This window comes from Anopheles nili, chromosome 2, assembly GCF_943737925.1.
Source record: "Anopheles nili chromosome 2, idAnoNiliSN_F5_01, whole genome shotgun sequence".
Lineage (NCBI taxonomy): Eukaryota > Metazoa > Arthropoda > Insecta > Diptera > Culicidae > Anopheles > Anopheles nili.
In genome coordinates this window covers 24,411,007-24,433,347 of record NC_071291.1, presented here as the reverse complement: position 1 = coordinate 24,433,347, position 22,341 = coordinate 24,411,007, and the positions used below count along the sequence as shown (strand labels likewise).

The 22,341-nt window shown below is 49.2% G+C and overlaps 1 protein-coding gene across 1 annotated transcript; it reads left to right on the top strand.

The window, feature by feature from the left end:
- Positions 1–3,765: 3,765 nt before the first annotated feature.
- LOC128720096 (ankyrin repeat domain-containing protein 12) lies at positions 3,766–19,006 on the top strand. Its single transcript, XM_053813745.1, has 7 exons — positions 3,766–4,155; positions 10,776–11,034; positions 11,410–11,722; positions 11,796–14,768; positions 16,886–17,165; positions 18,229–18,349; positions 18,414–19,006. The coding sequence occupies exons 1-7, from the start codon at positions 3,766–3,768 to the stop codon at positions 19,004–19,006; spliced, it is 4,929 nt and encodes a 1,642-aa protein (XP_053669720.1).
- Positions 19,007–22,341: the final 3,335 nt, after the last annotated feature.

The following is a 22,341-nucleotide window of genomic DNA, read 5'->3' as shown; positions in this document are numbered from 1 at the left end:
TGCATTTTTTCGCCGCTGTCTCGGTGCAATGCTATTCGTTCAGCGCTTACGGAAAGGGCACAGCTGTGAAAAGACGCTTTCGATTAAGTGCTTGCTGAGTTGTTGGAATCTCGACTCCGAGCTGCACGAAAGTTTGTGACGGATTTTTCAGAGCATCATCATGCAATGAAGTAAGATATTCTGTTATTTTTTTTATGTCACACTGCACCACCGTTAGGTGCATTGCTTCACTAAAGGTAGCTATTTTAGTGGTTCCAGCCCAAGCTTCGATTTTTTTTTCTTAGCTTACGCTTCTCCGATCGCTAGCCTTTAAAAAATCGCTCTCTTGCTGCTTACACGAAATGGTGTGTTTTTATGCCGAAATGCTTTTCCTCTCTGCTCGAGTTAAGAATGCGATGAGCAGAACATAATTGGAATTTATTAAAGATTCACAGTGCTTCTATGAAAAGATGTACCTACGATGAAGATGTTGGGAAGTGCACACACATCCACGTAACGATCCTGAAACATTTAGCTTTCATCTTGCTTCGCCGTAGTTCGGAGCTGAAGTGAAAACATTTTCATTTTGAGTGCAAAATCATCCCTCGGTAGTATGTTCGGTCGGTGGATCTCGCTTTTAAGTTTTTTCGTACTACACGTCACAATTTATGGGGCAGTCTGGTGCGAAGCTGGTACCGTCCTTTGAGTCAGCAGCTGCTCTCATCGTTCGCAGCGCTAGGTATTTCTCATGCTCGTATACCGTCAGTGGAGCCTTCATTCATTTCCGGCTACTTCTTTCATTTAGTCGATTTTTTTTTGCCGTCAACATGCTCCAGTGAAATGAACCAAAAGATTATCCGGTTCGTTGGAATTTCATTGATTTAAAGATTCTTTATAAACTCATCGCTGAGCATGTTTTACAATCGCTGGGTGCAGTGAGTGCACTGGACAAAATGGTAATAAAGATGGCAACAATTTAGTTTGCTGGGTTGTAAGCACAGAGTTGTGTAGCAATAATTAACAGCTTTCGTACTATGTTAGGTAGCTTGTACCAATTTTCATGTTTTTGTACTTTCAATCCATTTTAGCTTTTTCTTTATTTTGAACAAAAACATCACTTATCTTTTATTTATAGTTTTCTATATAATCTTCTTCGCACATGTGGTTGTTGTCATTGAATAAAATCCAAAACTATATATATATAGGTTAGCAGAACCCATTATGCGATACAATTCGTTCGCTGATTGTTTATGAACCAAAGCCTTAACTTGAAATTCAGCTGTAACGCCCTGCTCTTAAGTTGATTGATCTTTGCAAAACAAATCCTTACTTCAATTTATAAAGTGCACGAATGACTTCAAAGGTTTCTCTTCCCACCGGGCAGAAGGAAACAATTTCTCATAACCATGGGTAGTGCTAATGAATCGTTGAAACTACGGAGTCGAGCAAATTGTTTGCTAATTGAGATCGATAACCCAGTCTCCTCCGACGTCGTTGCACAAGTAATGGCTCTGAAAGTCCATCTTCAAATTGCTCTCTCATTGAGACCGGCTTTGAGTGCAAATCGAGCTACGGGAATGGATAACAAAACGCAACTCCATTGACTTTCTGCATTCACTCCACGGTGTTGCGACTCGCCGGGCCATGGAACAGGAAGGATAGTGATCCAAACATCCTGAATCCCGCACTTATTGTCATGGCATCAAAGTAAGGCGCCATTGCTCCGTCCAGTTCAAACAGAATCGCACAAAACGTCCTCAGGGACACCAAAACGAAGGGGAAATGGCTGGAAAAGCCGGCGCTGCCACTCCGGTCAGCAAGCCATGGTGGAAAAACATAGCCGAGCTGCGGTTCAAATATAATCTGTCCATCGATTAATTAATGTATTTTATCGATTACTGACCGTACTCGGTAGCCGATTCGCTCCGGCATCGAGGCTATACGGTTCGATCCACCAGCGAAGCGGTTCAGTTTGTGATCTTTGACCATCCTCAAACAACGCCGGATGGGCCGGTCTGGTCTCCCGGATGGGTAAATTGGTCTCCCGTTGCGTTGGAAAGCCTTTAGGGGCCTAGAGAGGGCTTTCCGTGGGCCGCGTTTATCCAAACGATGCTACAGAAATCGAAGCGTCCCGTAGCGCGGTTGGGTGTTGTTGGCGGAAACTCGCTCGCTTCAGTAGAAAACTCCTCCAGCAACAGTTCCGGCGGCAACAGCAGCATTAGTGTACTCTCCAGTGATTTATCACTTCCTGGGGAGCCAACCAGCGAGCCGATCCGCCCGGGAAGGCCGGGTTTCAAGTTTGATACCGAGTGCCGGGTGTATCCGGGCGACCCGACACCATAGCCTAGCTTCTATTTAGGCTACCTCGCAGTCGGCTTCGTATAATGAACCAGACCACTACCGTTTCGAGGTGCCGTTTTCGGTAGCAAACAAAACCGCTCTCCTGGTCCGGGACCAACCCGAGTGCCCCTGTTGACTTCCACTTGAATATAGGTTAATTGCCGGTACACAGGTTTACTTTTGTCGCTCGCATCTTGATGGCCGGTGAACGGGGCTATCCGAACGGTGCCACTAATCGGATGCATCGAACAGGCTGAACAGTGGCCCTGGACCGTCGAAAGCCCCTTAGCCTTGACTCCCTTTCTTAATCAGTGTCTGCGATGATGGCCTGGAATCAATATTTATGTAGCACGCGTGCAACCGGCACTATTCATTCTCAACCAACGCGCGCACCGTCCGCTAGCAGGGGCGAATTCTGACGCGTAATGAAATGTACACTCGCGGTCGAGGGACGTGAAAGTGGAGCACGGAAAGTGTAACATATTTCAGTGCTGTCGAAATGAGCCCTTGTGCTTGCGCTAGTGTATCTGCTGTCATCAGCACAAATCCATCGGTCCTTGCGGCGCTTGGCCGGCGGTGGTAACGAGCGTGAGAACTCAGGATCCTGGTGTCCTTTATGGAGCTCGGAAAGCCCAAGGAAAGCTTCAAATAGTATCTGATCGCCATCGATAATGATGATAAATTAAACTCGAAGTTAATCGACCGCGCAACTTGCACTATTGCGCATTACCCAACTGCTGCAGGGTTGCTGCGTTACGATCCGCAGGACTTTTGGATACGATGGGAACTGCGAGTGGTAAACTCTCGCGAGGGTATTAATTATAGCTTGCGAAAGGGTGCCACCCGAGCGGTGGCACAGCTTGTTTGCGCTGATGTACGTTGTGTGCGAATTTTAATGGTTGATTGATGTGCTTACTCAAGGACAAGCTGGAATGGTTTTTTGTTTGTTTAAATCGCAATCGCAATCAATATATAGCGAGAGGAATTTGCTTGCTTCATGGCGCAGTTGCAATCGCTCTTGTGGGGTTTCGAATACACGGATTTGCTAGACATTTGGTAGCAGTAGAGTGTGTGATTGGTTGTAGATTTATTATCTGTAGCTAGCTCGATGTAACACGTGTAGCGTTTTGTGCAGTAAAGGTTTGTACAAACATCACCCTCTAGTGATAGAGCCACCGGGCAGAAGTTAACCACCGTGCCGCGGTCCAACGCCGCGAGGATGCGAATCAATAGCCCACGTGACCGGGAAACACAGTTTGAAGACAATTATACCGGTGCTTTTAGGTAATTATATTTTCGCTGATCCCTCTCATGAGCACGCTCGATGGATAGAGGCAGTTCCGGTGCCCGTGAAACCGGTGCGTTGGCGAGCGTCTTGCGATTCCTGTGGCCGGTGTCTGTGTGGAAGAAAATGAAAAGTGCCTTTCCGGGCAGCCGGGGCGATAAATGGAGCCACGAACTGAACCCCGAACCCGCCGGGCATCGCCTGTGAAGGTGAAGAAGAAAAAGTCTACCAAGCATACGGTCAAATTCAAGGACCAGGGCGACAAAGAGGACGTACTGGTGGTGACGGTCGAGCCACCGTCCCCGTCACCCGGGTCTCCCGAACCACCGTCCCCGACTGCCGTGACCTTCGCGCTTCCGCCGCTCACTACCCACCGGTCTCGGGCGGGCTCCGAGGAAAAGCCCGCCGGAGACACGCGCGCACTTCCAAAGAAGGACACTCCAAAGCGGGCGAAACCCGGCGAGCAGCGTTTATCCGAAGGATGTACATCGCTAATGTACGCCTGCCAGCAGGGTCTTACCGGTGATATATTGAAGGAGCTGCGACAAAAGGTGAGATTTTGTTTTGCCCATCCCTCTCTGCCGGTGGTTTCGTTTCCTTGCGGCCTTTTACGGCTGCTCGCTCTCCGTTCATCTTCGTCTCGGGGCCAGGTGGCTGGTTTGAGCCAGCAGTGCGCACCATTCGTCACGGTGGTGCTTTTTTACGGTTGGTTCCTTTGAAACGATTCCTGCTCAATGGTGGTCCGTTGAAAGTTTTGCTGAAATTCCAGTGTTAATCCCATTCTCGGAGGGCAACTCCGTCACTTACTTTAATAAGTGAAATACCCATTAAATCACTCGGGAACAACAGTTCCCGAACAAACGGTATCATCAATCTGGATTTCCCGATCAGTTTCTTTGCCGGTTGACTCGTACAAAGGCTCGTTCGCAGCAATCGGTTCCACGAAATCATTCGCGGTGGTGAGATGTTCGTGTTGTGTAGAATCGCATCAAACAGCTTTACATCGCACACGATGGTGTGAACATACCACTGCTGCCGCAATATGTAACGGGCGTTGTTTAGTGATTTGCAGTAAAGAAAGAGAGTGAGAGAGCAAGATAGAAAGAAAAAGAAAGAGAGAGAGATAGCTCACTTCCAACAAGAAAAGGACACTGCCTGCTAACTGTTGCACACACTGTTGTTTATTTCTGTCATCTGTTTCAATCGATGGCATTATTTGGGTACTGCTTACTGAACGACTGCCGTTATTTTTCATTTACGGGTGTACGATTAAAGTGAATCAATCAAATAAATTTATTTCGGCTTCACATTACCCATCGTCTGGGGGCGATGGAGGCGCCTAGTAGCTCTCATCGTAGTGTCTTCCAGAATAGTGTATGTGTAGGTGTTGACTACTCTGTTTGAGCGTTTGATGTTATTCACATTGATTCATGGAGGTTAAGTTTCGAAAAATAGCTTTGATGTAAGATCGTCTTATGCAACGACGATAGGTTAAGTTTTGAGAAAAGCTTTGAAGTAGAAGCCGGTTATTTTATTCTCTAGACGAGAAGTCGTCATAAATCGAATTGAAGCAAGATACATTTTTTTAGGAACTGCCAACGCATTTTGGAACTTTCTACGAGAACAAATAGTCTATAGTTTTAATCGGTTGTTCAACATTTTTTTTATCAGAAATGAAATAATATATTCTGGATCAAAGCATTTCAAGTGTTCTCTCAACATTGAGCGAATTTGGTGTATTTATCGTTTGTGTGATTCAATCCATCACCGTTCATATTACCCGTGGAAGCGTTACACGGCGAAAGGATCAAGGAAGGATGATGTTTATTGGTTAACTTCATCCCAATATCAAACAAAGTGGAGTGCTTCCGTACGAGGAAACGGCTGCTTCCTTACGCTGCTTCTGGTGCGTGTGTCAACAAATAGAAAGATTACATCAAACATCGTTTACCGTTTCGCTTCCGGTGCTGGTAGATATTTTCTCCACCATTCCATCGTGCCCCGGTACGTCGGTGCACTTGTCGATGATTTCTGGATTGCGAACATAATCGGGTTGGATCGATGTGAGCCTTCCATTCCGTACGAAAAAGCATCCTTCACCCTCGGTGGCCTCTGTACCGAGTCGTTGCATCTTTGCATCTTGCCTATGGCCGTTTCTTGCTGATCAAAGCGGCACGATTCGTGCCGTATCTAAGGAGCTGGTGCTTGCAATACGATACATGCTTCACTCGAGCGGTTGCCGTGAGCCAACGGAACCAAGGCACTCGACACAATCAACAGTGAGTTCCATCGATAATCTTCCGCTTTTATGCTTCCTGCTCAACGGTGCCGTCTTGCAAGGTTGAATAGCTGCAGTACAATGAAAAAGCAAAAAAACACAGAGCACCGTGCATGGAGTTGCTGCCATCGCATGAAATCGTCAACCGTATTCGAAACCTGAACGATGTTACAGCGTCATGTTGGGTGATAACTGCAAAGATAACAGCTACACGTACCATTGCCTTCTGCCAACCAATCGCCTTCATAGCGTATTTTTAAGTATTCTTATATATATATATATTTGCTACTCACGGGGATATTTTAGAGAGGCATTTGAATAATATGATTTGTGTTTCAACAATAACCGTACCGTATGTTGTAACGAAAAGCTATTGCATTGGATAAGAAATAAGAGAGTTTATTGTTTTTTTCCTAATCTATGCCATAATTCTTCTTTCTACCATAAATAGCTTTTCAATAGAAAGTTATTTTATCATTGCCTCAATTGAGATTTTCCAACAGAAATATCAACCACTAGTCTCCATATATTGACTCATGAACTGATTTTCATTGATTTTCGGAAGGTCTCATAAGCAGAATAGTGCACTAGACAGCAAATGATTTGCGACATGATATATTTTTGGACAAAAAGATAGTACCTTTGCTTGCGCTTAGGAAACGTTTCTTCTCCTTATGCATAGCGAATGAAACTCTTGTGGACTGCATCAACAAACTCTAAACGCTGAATTCATATTTTTTAATCATAAAAAAATGAGGCAAAATATCGCATCGCTATGGGATGAGAACGAACCATGCACATATCGGTGACCGACGGGTCGGACGCTGTCGATATAACGTTATACAATCGGGATAAAACAAACAGAGCCCTTTTTGCGAGTGACCCCCATCGGGCGGACGTTTTACCGGCCGATACCACCCAAGAGCCAATAGTCAAAGATGCCCTTTGTTACAGGCACTGCACGAGAGAGTGCCTGCGCATGTGTTTGTCAAGCTGGTCACCTATCGTGAGATTGTGGCGTCCGGTGTTGCATGAAGGGTTCGGGTACGGTGCAAACGGGAAACCAGCATAGTCAAAGTTAGTTTCGAATGGCGCCCGGAAACCCATTATGTCAATTGGTTTAGGAGCTTGACAAAACAAGCCTTGTTTTGGGTCATTTTCCGTTCCGAATAAACCCCCTTCGGTCGCGTGGTCCGACAAACGGTAATGTAGGTTTCCAGCAAAGAAAGGACACGTGTTCGTCTGTCGCTCTGAAGTGTACTCACGGCTCACCGGTGCGTCTAGGGACGGTCCGGGTTTTCGTGCACGGACGCAACCTTTAGGTGGCCGATTCGCTCGATCCCGCCCAGCCACCGATCGTGGGCGCATATTTCTTCAACTTCCATTTAATCTGAAGCGTGCAGGGCACCAGCCTTCACAAGGCTTCGGGTGACACGGTTTTGGTCAGAGCACGAGTTGCTCATTGGCACTGTTCAGTGCAGGGCGGTCCGGTTTGCATGGTTGAAGCAAAGATGGAGGTTGCTGTCCGGAAACTGTGGGCGCTGTGGGTATGTTTGCAACCCTCGAAGCGAGCAGGCAAGAATAAAAACACCACCAATCCGTCCACTGGTCACCGACCCATCCGAGGGTTTGACCACTTGTTTGACTTCGGTGCCGGCAAAGATTCCCAGATCGGAGTCTCGGGAAACAAACCCGAAGGACACAGGCACGGCTGAGTGCGGTTTTTCCCTTGAGGGAGGACGTTTTGTGGGCCGCTCGTTGGTAGTATCAGGCGACATTGATGGGATTTTATCTATTTCCGGCTTCCGCTTCAGGTGACGCGAGGGGAAGCACCCAAGAGAGCGAGAAGAATTTTCAATTTTCTTTCCCATTCAACCGTTAAAGGGATGAAGTTGCCAAGGATTCATACCTTGAGCTTGTTGAATTGTTGGTTTTTTTTTTCAACTAAATATAGCTTCCTGTTCTTTGGAGCCCGAATGAACGGAGAATTAGTAAAAAAAAAAAGCTTCGTTGCTACTATTTATCGTCGACATTTTTTTTCGTCAGATTAGGCCATGTTTTCTAATTGATGGCTCAAGCTTTGCCCTGCTAAGTCCGATCGAACCAGTGGCTAAACAGCTTTGGTTAGTAATATTCTCTCCATTTTGATGTTATTTTTTGTCATCGTCAATACAGGCTCCATCATTCAAGCTACGGATTTTAAGACGCCAAGCGTTCGAATCTCGCCCAAAAGCTGATTGCCTGCGATTGCTCCACGACGGTCCACAGGTCAGACAGCGGGAAAAACCATGGAGTTCCGCAGCGAACGCAGCGACAAATGGCGAGGAATGAAATCTCATTTATCCCCTGAGACATTATTTGAAGCGTTCGGAAATGCTCACTCTTTTCTGCCCAGCCCCGGACACAATCGAGCACCGGGGCAAGATTTATTTATGGCCGCCGGCGATGAGAGGAAATGTTGCGTGATCGGTCTCCTTCTGTCACCTAGCAAACCGTCAGGCTTCGATCGCCTCCCGAACGACCGGACGTGCCCGGGGGCCACAGAAGACATATTGAATTATACGCTGTCCAGCATAATCGGTCTCTTGTTGATGGTAAACAAGGATGAATGACCCAGTTGACAAGGCAATCCCCATTGAATCAAGGCATCTTCGTCCATCCGGTCGTGTCTTGGTTGGCACGGGCCGAACAGCTCGTCGCAATTAGGCCTCTGCTCGAGCCTTCAAGCGCAACTGGGTTCATTGGGAAGGCATTCAGCTAGCTGGGAGGCTACGTAAATAGTTTTCTCATTATAACTCAACAGTTGTTCCGGTTAACACGAGTCGCGCGTGACGATGAACAAGCATCACTCATTGATGTGCCGGCAGGCTGTTAACATGGCGACCGTCACCGTTACATGAGCCGATGTAAACGCCATGCTACGTCCGTGTGATAGCGTGATTCTTGGGAAAAGGAAATGAGGTGTTATCGTGATGGTTTTATTGCTTCAAAATTTATGGCCCACGTTTGACTGCGACATTGCGAAAGAAGATAGCAAACAACTTAGCTCAGCTCGTAGCGGGCGCCTTCGATATTCGTCGTGCGCGTTGAATATTCTGCTGAAAAGCTCTCCACTGACCGTGGCAAGTAGCTTTAATGTAGAGTCAATCTTTAAGCCACAACCACGAAAGCCCAGCTACCGATGCGAAGCGGTGCTTTCGGTCATCGGACAAACACATTTATGGCTCCATTTGACTTGATTCCGACCAATTACTTAACATATATTTTTCATACACTGGCAAACGGGCACCGGTCGCCTCTGGCCGGTGCAATCGGGCGATCGTTTTGCTACCACTCACCTGCATACCCGAACGGTTCAACGCGCTGCATGATGAATATGCGAGCAAATGCCGTCGAAAACACCAATCATCCCATTTCAGGGGAGAGCGAAATTCGATTGGCATTGGCTCGTTCGAGATACGAGTGCGAGAGCCTTCACATCCATCGTTTCGCTTGAATGGCGCTGGGTGCATGCCAGTGGCATGCGATTTGTGCCGAATAAAAGCAGCACCAGCACAACCCAAGGTGGGTTCAAGGGCCTGGCACGGGGTGGATGGATCGAACGAAGGCAAAAAATGAGCCACAACCGCGCCCCCGAACGCTCGCTCGATTTTCCCGGCCGACGCGAGCAAGTGGGAAATAATGCACGTCAACTGCAAGCACTTGGTGCAACACAACCTTCACAACCTGTGCAACCTTTGGCCCCGTTCACCAACGCGTCGTTAATAATTCACTGCACCCCTGATTCACGGCGCTCGCCGAATTCGGGCCACAGCCAAAGGTGGGCCGTTTTTGCGTGGTGCAACACCCACGCGATTGCTAGGTGCAGGTCGGTTTTGTTGATTCATAGGGACACTTCCCATCCAACGCGTGCCATTGGCAGCAGACTACCGCTGAAGGTTAGACTCACCGGAAAAAGCGAGTGCAGACACCGAATTTGAGGTCGAGGGCACAGAAAAGAACCGCGAAATGTCGAATGATGCCGTGGAAAGCTTGAGAACCGCTGGGAGGTGTTTGAACCATTGCATATTTCATATCCACCGCATTCGAGGCCTGATTGCCGTTGTGAAAGCACCTTGAACAATGGGATCATGTCATAAGCTTGGTTGGAAAATTCTTTCATACTCCACCGTTCAAGTGCCGCATGCCACACAACCTGTCGGAGGATCGACAACAATGCGGCGAGGGCTGTTGAAAACATGCTTGGGAGAGAGAGAAAAAAAAAGTGAAACCGTCCCCGAAAAACGGCGCACCCTCGTTACAATGGCCTTCCCCTAACGTCTAGCTCTATAGGGATCTGGTTTGTTGTGCCTGTATGCTTTGTTTTGACGCTTGGCATTAGTTTACGCTGGTCGCCCCGTCTAGTAGGCGGCTCGTGTCTTGGCAACGGTTGCCTAGAGCCACAACAGGCGGCAGGTTCGACGACGTCGCCGTATGGTGGTAACCACACCGGTGCCGGTTGCTGGCCGCCGGGGCTTTGGGTAGCAAATGGTACGTTGCGAGCTCGGTACCTCAGTGTCACCGGGTGAGCGAGAAGTAAACACTGCAATGCCGACGCTCCGGACCGAGCCAGTACAGTAGGTGCTTGTGTGTCGCCGTGGTCGCGTGAAAATTCGTGCCGAATTTCGCATCTTTTCGCAAGAGCCCCGCTAGCCGGCCAGTGTAGAAGCACCGATGAGGATTGATTTTGATACGGAACGCTTCCGGAGGATCTCGAAGACGTGACAAAGTAGCCGTGCTTCCGTGCTGTCGTGCTAGCCTGATGTGAAGTACAGCTCGTACAGTGGGTGTGATTTTCCGTAGCACGCATCGGTTAATGGCATTTGGTGTACGATTGGTTTCGTTTCCTTGCAGCCCAGTGCGGTTCATCGGCGGGATCGGAGCAACAAAAGTGCCTTACATTACTGCAGCAGCGCGCAGGACATCGCTGCCGCGGCCAGCGTCGCCATGGTGGCACCTGAGCTGATTGAGTCCGCCGACGAGGATGGCTTCACACCGCTGCATCTGGCGGTGATACAGGGAAATCTGCAGCTCGTCAACCTGCTGCTCGCTAACGGTGCTGATGTTAATGCGCTCGACAACGAGGGGCACTCGGTCGTGCACTGGGCCACTGGTAAGTATCCTGAGTCCTTGCGGTTGACGGTGATCTATTAGCTCCAACGAAAGGCCCTTCGAAAGAGGCGCATCAAGCACAAATCGACCGTAAGGCATTCCGAGATTTGATTAAGTCAGTGGTAACTCTGCGCGTGCGTTCCCCGAATTACTGGTGGTTTCGTAGCCACCCTCCCGCAAAATGGGTGGTGCTAATTTATATCGCCGAAAATGAGCACGTCGCGAAGCAACGGAAGGAAGCGGTGTTAAATCGATATCACGCGCCCGCGTTGCCACCGTTCCCGATGCGTTCGTGAAGGGCATTTAACACCACCGTCACTGACGAGCCTGACTGAGGCCTCATCGGATACTAACGGCCTTTTTCCGGCGTTTACAGTGTGCGGCGAAGTAGAGGCCCTCCGAGCCGTGCTGACGGCAGGAGCTGATGTCTCCACGCCGGACATCAATGGTGGCAGTCCGCTGCACTATGCGGCGCAGATGTGTGGCGCCAATTACGACGGTAAGTCGGCTCGCGCTTCGGCCAAGCTGGCGCTCGAGATCCTGAACGCGCTGCTCAACCATCCGGATACTTCGGTCGAAGTAGAGGACAAGGATGGCAGGCAGCCGCTGCTGTGGGCCGCTTCCGCCGGCTCGGCCAAGGCTGTGCTGGCTTTGATCAAAGCCGGGGCTCACGTCGAAAGTGCCGACAAGTAAGCAGCAGCGTGAAGGTCACGCCAAGGTCACGTGCGTCGGCTCACCCGTTTTTCCGATCTTCTTCCACAGGGACGGACTAACTGCGCTGCATTGTGCAGCTTCACGCGGCCACACCGAGTGCATTGACACGCTGATCAACCTGTGTGGGGCGCACACGGACCAGATCGACTCGAATGGGTGCACAGCGCTGCACTACGCCGTCACACTGGGCCATGCCGATGCGACTTCCCTGTTGCTCAAGCTGGATGCCGATCCAAATCGGCAAGATCGGAAGGGCCGTACACCAGCACACTGCGGATGCGCCAAGGGTCAGATGGAAACGGTTAAGATACTGCACGCGAAGAAGGGCAATCTGTGGCTGCGTAACGCGAAGGGTGATCTTCCAGTGCACGATGCCGCTTGCTCAGGTCGGCGTCAGCTCGTACAGTGGTTGCTGCAGATGAAACCGAAACACATCAACACGACCAGCAACGATGGGCGCACGCTGCTACACATCGCCGCCGGGCATGACAATGTGGATATGTGCAAGCTATTGCTGGAGTTGGGCGCTGACGTTAATTTGTTGTACAGGCCGTCTAGTAAAGGGTCACCGTTGACACCACTCGATTATGCGTTGGCCAAGGGGTACCGGTCAACCGCGAAGTATCTGCAGATGCAAGGTGGGTTGCCGGCGAACAAGCTGCGGCTGTCAGGACGTCAGCAGAAACTGCTGCCCGATATCGATCGCGTGGAGCCACTGAAGCTGACCGAGAAGGAGGAACTAATCGACCTGAAAACGTCCAAGCGATACATCGTGTATCTGAACTCAAACTCGGACAGTGAAACGCAGGACGATCGGGCACACCGTAAGAGCCGCCACAAACGAAAAGGTGCCCATCGTGGCAGGCGCACGAGCAGCTGCAGCGACTCGGTGTACCTGTACCGCGAGGGTATGGCCGACATTAGCCGGTCGCGCAGTAACGCCGAGCTGCACCGGAGCGATCAGCGCTCAGTAAAGCATCGACGGAGCAGCAGCTCATCATCGTCGGCCAGCACGAGTGCGTCATCGTCGGACAGCTGCTGCAAGCATGTGAGGCGTAAGCACAAGTGCTACAAAAAGTGCTCTTCCAAGCGATCGCACTCACGCGATCGTCACAAAGATCGCCACGAGCGGGAGCGTGAGGACTCGCGTGATCCCAAACACCTGCAGCAGTCGCAGGACGCGATGAAGGAGTATGAGTTTAAGTACGCGGAGAAAAAGGACGCCGGTCCGCGTAAGCCGGGCGAACGGTGTGGCAAGATCATCCTGAAGCAGGTGCACAGTGGTTCGTCGGAGAACGATTCGCCGCTTAAGTTTGCCACCGATCGTGGAGCACGCGGATCGCTGCTTGGGCTTCCGGGCCAGGGGCCACTCGGTGCTGGTGGATATGATCCCTCCGGTGGGTTGGGTGATTTTTTAGACGATCAAACGAGCCCACGGACACCACCGCGGGCCGAGTTTAACATCCGGAAGGAGTCGGACACGAAAAGCGAGGGCAAATCGTCCGATTCCAGCTCGACGAAGAAGAAAAAAGTAAAAGGCACCGGCAAGAAGTCGAAGCTCGCGAAAACGCCCAAGAAGTCGGACTCACCGAGCGAAGAGGAACCGGTGGGTAAATCTTGCGGTTCCACAGAAATAGCGACAGAGGCTCAGGTCCATCCGGTCCCGGAACCAATGTCTAAATCAACCGAAGACGATGGTGCGGCCACTGACGCAACGTACACGATCGAGCACAAAACGCGTTCCGACGTCGAGGGTCTAAGCGAGCCAGAAGAACGCGGACCAAAGGGGATACCGCGGGTCACCAGCAAACCAGCAACGGAAACGATCCAAGAAGTGCGAGACGAGCACGTGGTGGAGCAAAGTGTCGCACCTCAACAAGCGGCCGCTGCCGGTCCACGAGCTGACGTGCGTAAGGATCGTGCGAAATTGAAGTCCTCCTCTAAGAGCGACAGCAAGAGTCACTCAAAGTCCGAATCGTCCGATAAAGAGGGCACGAAGAAGGTGAGCGTCCCTTTAGAGGAACCTACACCACCTCCACCGGCACCACCTCCATCGCCTCCACCGTTGGCGAAGGATCCGCCACCAGCAGAGCCGCCTCCGAAACCCTCCAAGCATGACGCGGTGCTCGTAACGGAGCCGAAACCACAGCCAGCACCACTGCCACACTTAGAACCGCTGGTAGAGGCCGTTGAGGAGAAGGTGTCCGTGGTGGAGCAGAAGTTGGAGACACTGGAAGTAGACCGACTGGGGGACGATGAGTCGCTGATCGCGGAAGAATCACTGCCACCGCTGATAGAACCGGATGAGCGAGTCGAAGACACCGGTGCAGATAAAGCACCTGATCCCGAGCCCCAAAAGCTTCCATCTGCAGAGGTTGAATCGACCGAAAGCTCACCCTCGAAATCGAGCGAAGACACCGACCAACCGTCGGTTGTGGAAGAACCACCTGCGAAGCCACCACCAGCGCCATTGGTACCAGAGCCGGTGGTGGTGGTAGATAACGTCCAGGTGCAACCTCCGGTCGAGAAGGCGAAAGTGCACGAACCTCCAAAAGAGCGTCCCAAACTGCGCCGTTCGATGGAATCCAAAATGGAGAGCGTCGACGGTGAACCGAAGCCGGGCCCCAAGCAACCGACGAGCGAGATTAAAGAGCAGCCACCGGATCAGCAGAAGGTCGATCAAACGCGCGGGTTCTTCGTAAGCCTCGACGGCTCCGAGGACGAGGACAAGAAGAAGAAGAAAATCAAGAAGAAGCCCCGTCTCAAGGAGGACGAGCTGCAGGAGGAGCAACAGAGCAGCAAGGATCAGGACTCGGGGTTTGAGCCGAGTCCGCAGGCGATGCGCAGTAAACCGACGGTGTTTGAGCGACCGACACACACGGCCACGCTGCCTCGCAGGTCCGCCTTCACGATGGTGGAGGAGCGTGCTGTTAGTTCGCGTCCTGAAGGCCGCAAACCAGGAGACAAACACGCAGTTAACATGACGACTGTGCAACAGTCGATTCATCGCAACATCCGCAGGTAGGTGCGATCGCCGCGACCAACTGGTCCTTAGGCCGGCAAACCGTCCGGCGTCCATAGTCAGGGTAGCTTGCTTGCAGTTGGAGTTGAACGCTTGTACGTTTAGTTTCTGCTCCCTCCGCTAGAGGTCATCCGCATAGATCATCTTGCTTTCACACTGTACACACAGAACACGGTCCTCGAATCCTTGCTTCGATTGTGTGGATATACTTGTGCATGTATGTATGCGTGTGTGTGTGTGTGTGGGTGAATGTGTGACCCTATGCCCTTCCTACTGGCGAATGATCCCGCTCCTTGCCCAGCCTGCTCGAGTAGTAGCGTTTCTGCGACACCTGATAAAACCTAACTCTGAAGCCGAACCTCCCTCCCCCGTGTTGTTATTTCAGATAAAAAGTAAAAGTATCAAGAAGATGAGTTGTTGGGAGAGAGAAACAGAGAGAAACAGAAACATATGTAATGTGAGATTGCAAGCACACTAACCGAACACTGAACAGAAAACATACTCAAACGTCAGATCATCCACAGCTTTTCATGTTCCATGTTCTTTGTGTTATTTACCAGAAACAAAAAAAAAGCAAAGCCTACTATGTAGTAATTATCGTGTGAGTGAATGCGTGCGCGTGTGATGTAACAAAAGAAGAAACTGCTTGAAGCCGATGCTGTGGAAAAAAAATGTAAATTGTGGTGAAAAAGGAAACCAAAACTGAATGCATTGTGAGATGAGAAAGTCCATTAAAGGTAGAGCGTTGAAGAGAAGCATAGTGAAGATGGCGACGATTAGTGAAGGAGCAGTAGACCAAGCAGATGAGTTGGAATCCATTTCCGAACGTTTCGGTCGTGTGGGTTTTCCGAGCAAGTTATTGATCGTACAACCTGATGATGAGGTGTCCGATTACTTTCACTGTATGTACCAACTAGACAGTTGTGTGTAGCAGATAGCTGAATATATCATAAAGCATCCATTTAGAAATAGTTCCAAGAGTAGCGTGTGTAGAGTAGCGTGTATTCAGTTTAGTGGAGTGGAATAATGGTAGTCCATCCGTAATGCCGTTTGCTAAGTGTTCAGAGGTGTTTGAAAATTGCTGCGCAGAGAAAGCAAAACTTAAGAAAAACCATTTTTTAATCCTGACACTAGATTTCGATTTTCGATGAAGATGTCCGATTGTTAGAATGTTTAGTATGAGGAACCTATTTAAGGTGTTAGAAGTAGAATTTGGTAAATTGAGTAACCAACCCACCGATCGTAGATATTACCACCGAGGTAGCTTTAGTGATGTAGTAAATATACAAAATGTAGTTGTTAAAGAACTGCTATAAGCAAGTGAAACTCATAAACCGTCAGAATCATTGCAGCTCGTATTGCTAAGTATAAATGTCTAGCTTATTGTCATGTTCAGGCGCAAAGAGAGTGCAATTCTCAATGAACAGTAGGTGTTTATCCGTTGGTTTGAGCAAAAAGCAAAAACAAAAAGAGAATACTAATCCTTTCCGATGCCATTGAAGCGCCATATCCTCCTACTCAAACACACTCGTGCATATTGAACCCGTCGGTTCTCATCAAATAATTCATAGCGTTCATTTGAATCGATAACGCTTTCCCAGCGCGCTCTCCATCTGCTTTGCAGTTCCGTACTAATGACAGCCTATGCTCCGAAGGTTTCTTTTCTTAAATTTCGGTTCGTTGTTATGTTTTGCAACGTTTTTGCTCCCATCAGTGCCGTTTCATTCGACATTTGGTTCGCTTGCAGCAAAAGCTCTCGAGCGCAACCGCGAGCATCCACACAAAAAGCCCCATTTCGCATCGTTTCTTTTTTAACCGCCATGAGTGGGTTTTGCTTGTACATCGAAAACGTTAGCCAGCAGGGCTAGTCGTAGCTTGATTTGAGTATGCGTTTATAGACACTAAAGAAACATACCTGTGTGTTGCGTAATTTAACCTCTCTGCCAAACAACAACGATACAATAATATACACCACCGAACAACTGCCACGAAACCTGCGAAACAATCCGCTGCAAAAAACCAAACAAAAAAAAAACAAACAAAACCAAAACCAAAACCAAAACTATGTTCAACCGAAACCCTACCAATCGCCATCACTGCCCGCTCTTATTCCCAGATATTATATGGAAAGAAAGATTTTCCAACACTTGTTAGAACTGAAAAGTTTGCAAATACGGTCGACGAAAGTGAACGAGTCGGTGCTGGTGAAGCGGGCCGTCGACGATTACCATAAGTCTACGATCGAGCTTGGCTACGAGACGGGCAGCACGCTCAAGCGCTACCCGTACACGGAGTATTCGTTCCGGAATTTTGAGCTGTTCCTGTACGACACGCTCAAGAGCCTGCAGAAGAAGGAGACGTACAACTTCCAGAACATCTCGGAGGTGTACGACGAGGTGAGTACCGAGCGACACCTATGAGATAGACACAGATGAGATAGACGTCCAGTGAGGTCGTGGCTGACCAAGTGTTTGAAGCCTGTCTGGGTCAGCCAAATTTATTTCCCAGCTCATAAAAGAGTCGCGTACGGGTGTGCTTTCCAACAGCAGGTTCAAAAGAAAAACAACAACCGGGCGTCTGCAAACTGTGCGCTTTTACTGTAAAATGTCCTTGCTCGACGTGTCCTTGTCGCGCAGGACTTCATTAGTCATAGATTTTTGTGCGCCTGGCCGTTGGCACCGATTCGCCACCGGTGGCCGTTGACGTTGGGTGACGAGATTTATTCATAAGTCCTTCGTTTCTGGCGCCATAATTACATCGTAACGCGTCGCAGAGATTGAACCTTTCGCTGTCGTTTGCTCCAGCCGGGAGCTTGTGGCGTGATAATCCTAACCGAATGGGAGTCGGGTGAAGCTTTCTGTTGGTTGGCTTTCGTTTTTCTTTCTTCGTGCTTTCGCCTTCATGTCAATTGTCATGGCGTTCGGTCTTGTCCCGGTTGCTGCTGTGCTGTTACTGACATCGTAAAGGTTTATTTTTATCCCCAGCATAGGGCGGGAACGCGTTGGAGCCGTAGAAGCGACCATTGCTTGTAGAAAAACCCGTAATGATCTCGTCCTGGGATTGTGTGCTTTTGACGATATTGAGTAAATAGAACCGATACAGAGTTGCCGATCGTAAACTTACCCAATGAAACCCCAAAACCCAGCTTTCCCCATAGCCTGGAGGGAAAGTGCCACGAACGGCACGTCAAGGACATAAATTGGTGGCGACAATAACCCACGCGCCAGGATCCTGCTGTGAGCGAGGTCACCAGTCACATTTTCGCGTAGGTGATGAACCGCTTAATATTTCAAACAGCAATCACACACTCGATGATCTCGAGAGCGCGGCTCACTGACGATGGTTATTCGATAGCTCCACTGGGGCGGGAGTGATTGGATTCACCAATCGGACGACCTGTGACATGCAGGTGCGGCTTGAGAATGCATTGAACATTGATCATCACTTTGCCATTTGCAGGCCGAACGAAGGCTCAGCCCGGATGTGAGCCGCTACGAGCGTGCTCTCAACTGCACAACCAAAACGCACCGATGTCTTCATGCGACGCACGCCTACACGGGAATTCCCTGCGCTGCGTACAGTAAGTATACTGCGACCGTCCGCTGTTGGGTTTGGTCTAATTGTGCGGTCGTTCCCAAACACAGTACCGATGATGAACCATCACACGATACCGAAGCTCGGTTTTGGGCCGTACAAATCCAGCACGTCGGGGGTGGGCAGCTTTTTCTTGCCGAAAATCCTGACGCACCCCACGGACCGCAGCTGCGCTGGCGGGAAGGTCGCCCTGGAGCTGACGCATGGTAACAGCAAGCAGGTCATTACACTGCCATCCGAGAAGCTCGATAGCAATAAGCGCTACTACGTTACGTTCACGCTTAACCCGGACGCCACCACTGACGGTGATCCTCCTTTATCCGCAGGCCCTGAACGAGCAGCCCAGTCAGCACAACAGCAGCAACAGCAGCAGCAACAGCAACGATCCCTCGAGCACCCATCAGATCCTGATGCCGAAGATAACGCTCAGCCATCCCGGCGAGCTCAGCAGCAGCAGCAACAGCAGCAGCAACATCAACCAGCAGCCACGGTTTCTGGGCAACACCGGCAGCAGCCGCAGCGAGATGAGGGCCAACAACGGTCACAATCTGGGGTCGCTGGGGCACAATCGGAGCCCTGTGCCCTTCCCGCAGTAGATGGGCAGCGGTCTGCGGTTGGTCCTGGTCCGGCAGCTCCTACCTAGCGGCGGTGCAGTAGTTCGCGCTGCTTCCAATCACGGTCGCTGTCCGGTGACCTTTGCGAGCCGATGCTGAGCGTGTTTGATTGTAAATATACGACCGCGGTTGGGTTGGGGCTGGACTTGGGCCTGATCGGCCGAGTGCAGCACGGCGTTCATTGACGTACCTTCAGAGAGACATAAGCAAAAATAAGAATTTACCGATTACCGATTAAACCCAAGCCTTCATGCGTGTTTGCGTGTTTCGTTTCTTTCGCGGCCGTAGCAGGGTGTGCACATTTTGGTGCCACTGAGAAAAAGCTGAGCGTGTTTTCGATTGCAGATCGTTCGTTCGCTCGGTTGCATGTTCGTTTTGGATGCTCATTCGTTTGGACCCATGGGCCTGTTAAGGTCATTCGTTCAAGGTCATTGGACCATGGTTTAGTTCGGGACCCAATGTCCAAAGGCAGCCCAAGTTTCGGAGAAACACTCGACTCCCGTAGGCATATTACGAATGTCCTTGACCCAAATAGACGCGCCTTAATTATGCCATCGGGCCTCTCGAGTTTTTTTTCCGATTCAATTTGCAATGGAGAAATGAAACTTAAAAAAAAAGTACATGCTATGCAAGTTTGCCGTTGGCGTTACCGGGATTTTCCCATGGGTCCCAGCAAAAGCAGCAAAAAGCTTGATTACGTTTTAAAAGCTCACGTGCCAGCACCACATCAAAGGAATGCTGCCACAGAGTGTACTTGAATTTGAACGACGCTGGTATAGCAAAAAAAAATTGCAAAAGCAACGTACTGTTTCCTAATCATTTCACAAATCCCCATTGATATGCCATTGATGGTGGAAACTCCGAATGAGAGTTATTAAAAATTACACCCGATCGGCTCTGTGATCTCGACTGATCTCGATGGAATTATGAAAAAGTTTACTCCTCTCAACTCAAGCCCGTGCTCGAGTTAATGATGGCTTATAAAACAGACCACTCTTTCATGAGTGAGCCTCTCTCGAAATGTTAATTACAAATGCCAGGTGGTGCATTAATTCCGCAGAAATGATGAGCAATTGGCAGGGACGAGTGGACGAGTGGCCAGAACACGAGTTAAATGAGATAGACGTTAGCCGGGTTCGCCCCCTGTTCGGTGAATTCAAAGAAGCGAGCAACGGTTTTTGGGTTCATATTATTTGAACGCGTTCAAATGCACCAACGCTCTACGAGCATTTTCCGCTTTCCCGCAAGGCTCCGAACACGGGAGGGCATGTGCCAGCCTCATTACTTCCTGCTTTGCTCGTAATTATAAGAGCTCGTTTTCCTGCTGTTTTCATTAATGGCCAGGCAAAGTATGTACTCGAGTTCGTGTACAAAATGGCTCAGCATGGGTGCCGAGCTCCGGAGGTCTTCCTGGGAAGCATTCTCTATTGAGGAGAAAGTTTCAAAATTTAATTACCTACGTTCATCATTATTTCACTACGCGACTTCCGCTTGCTAGTCCTTCGATCGAGCTGCCTATTTAAAACTAGTTGCTGATCGTTACGTCCTTTTTAGAAGTACTTGGGTATCAATATTTGGCTCTCGACATACGGGTTGAACAACATTTCAGGAAAAGTCACAACACCGGTCGTGTCTTGCTGTTGCTGTTGCTGCTGCTGCTGCTGCTGCTCCAATGTTGTACTACTTCTTCGATCGAAGCTGCTGCTCCTGCTGATTGTGATGGGTTTGCAAAACGTTGGGCTATGTTCCTGTTTCGAAACAATATGAAGGCATGTGATAAGACATGTTACTGAAGACACTGAATAAATTGTTTTTCAGCAAAAAGCGCCAGAAATGCTGAATGCAGGAATAAGAAGGGTTTGATTGTAGTTGATATGTTGTTAAATGAGTAGCTGGCAAGCGGCCACGTTGAAGATTCGAATTAAAAGAAAATGATAGTACTTAAGAAAAGCTAGTTAATATAAGAAGTGCTTTTTGTTTGTTTGTTTCCAATCTTTATAAATTATATAAATACTGCACTAACCTGGAACGAACATTGACAACAGCGATAGGAAATATGTAGAAAATTTGAAATATTTTGTTCACGTAATGTCGTATTGAAACTCCAAGTAGCCTTGTTGTAAATAAATAGGAGATTAAAAGATTTAACCAGTGATACTGGCTCTCGTCCTTGCATCCGAGATCTGTTTCAAAATCGCCGCTCTTCCAACGACCACTTACAGCGACTTACAGACATTGGCCTCGCAAACAAAGGACGTCAAATGTCCTTTCCTTCGATTTCTTTGATGTTTGTTGACACCGTTCCACGAAATCGGTTCCCCCTGCTCATGTCCGAAATAATGGTAAGCTTTTCTTCTCGCTTGTCTATTAGACCCACCCACCCTTCCCACACGTTCGCAAACACCATGGAAACGATGGCGTCGGGTTGCATGCCGCCCACCGCAGTGGGTGCGGATGAAAGGTCAGCACTTCACCGAGGCATTCATTCATCCAGCCAGCATTCTAATGGCGTTTCCACCATTTGTGGGCACCAGCGGTACATGCGGAGGAAACTGAACGCCCCAGCACAATAGCTCGGCTGCGAAACACGCGACGCCGGGATCTGGAGGATCTGAAAGACGACGGAAGTATCAGACAACAACGCCCCGAGACGCGGGCCAAAGAGCGCCCGAGTCGTTGGGGCCGTTTTGAGGCGAACGCCAAGGCCTGCCGGATAATAAAGTTAATCTGCATTTCGTCGAAAAATGCACAGCACAGGCGGCGAAAGGCAAACCGCCGAATCGTACGAACTGATTAGCATTGTCCTTGCTAAACTGGTCGCCACCAGCTAGTAACGGGGCACACCGAATCCAGCACCGTGATTATCGTCCTTCAGCAACCCCGTCATTAACATTGTTAGGTGCAATCAACGGATTCATTTTGAGGCTGTAAAATGGTTGGTGTTGGATGTAAACATAGAGTAGCGGGTCGGTTCACGCTGATTGTTCGTACGAATTAGTTTTCAGTTGTATGCGCGTCGGACGATGTCGGGCAGATGTTTGGCCAGCAGCACGGAGTGAGATGGAGGATGCTTTTATTTCCACTTGACAGTAGACTCGTTTGCGGCACTGAGATGAAACTTTTTTTCAACGCTCACTATGATCAGCAGAAATATGGAGAGACAAGCAGTTCAACGATTTTGTTGTTTTGTTCAAGATTAGTTTAGAACATCGGCATGCGGAAATGCACTGATGCCATTTAGTTTAAAAAATATTTTAAATATGATTGGTAAGAAATATTAACAAAACGTGGCCTGTAATTAGCTTAAAGATAAATGCAGTTTCACTTCCTAGAACACGAACAAAAACATCAACAATTTGCTCAA

Excerpts from the sequence above, each read along its gene's own strand:
- LOC128720096 (XM_053813745.1), top strand. The coding sequence starts at position 3,766 with ATGGAGCCACGAACTGAACCCCGAACCCGCCGGGCATCGCCTGTGAAG. Across the intron at positions 11,723-11,795 it reads CACGTCGAAAGTGCCGACAA|GGACGGACTAACTGCGCTGC; the intron begins GTAAGCAGCAGC and ends CTTCTTCCACAG. Across the intron at positions 17,166-18,228 it reads TCTCGGAGGTGTACGACGAG|GCCGAACGAAGGCTCAGCCC; the intron begins GTGAGTACCGAG and ends TGCCATTTGCAG.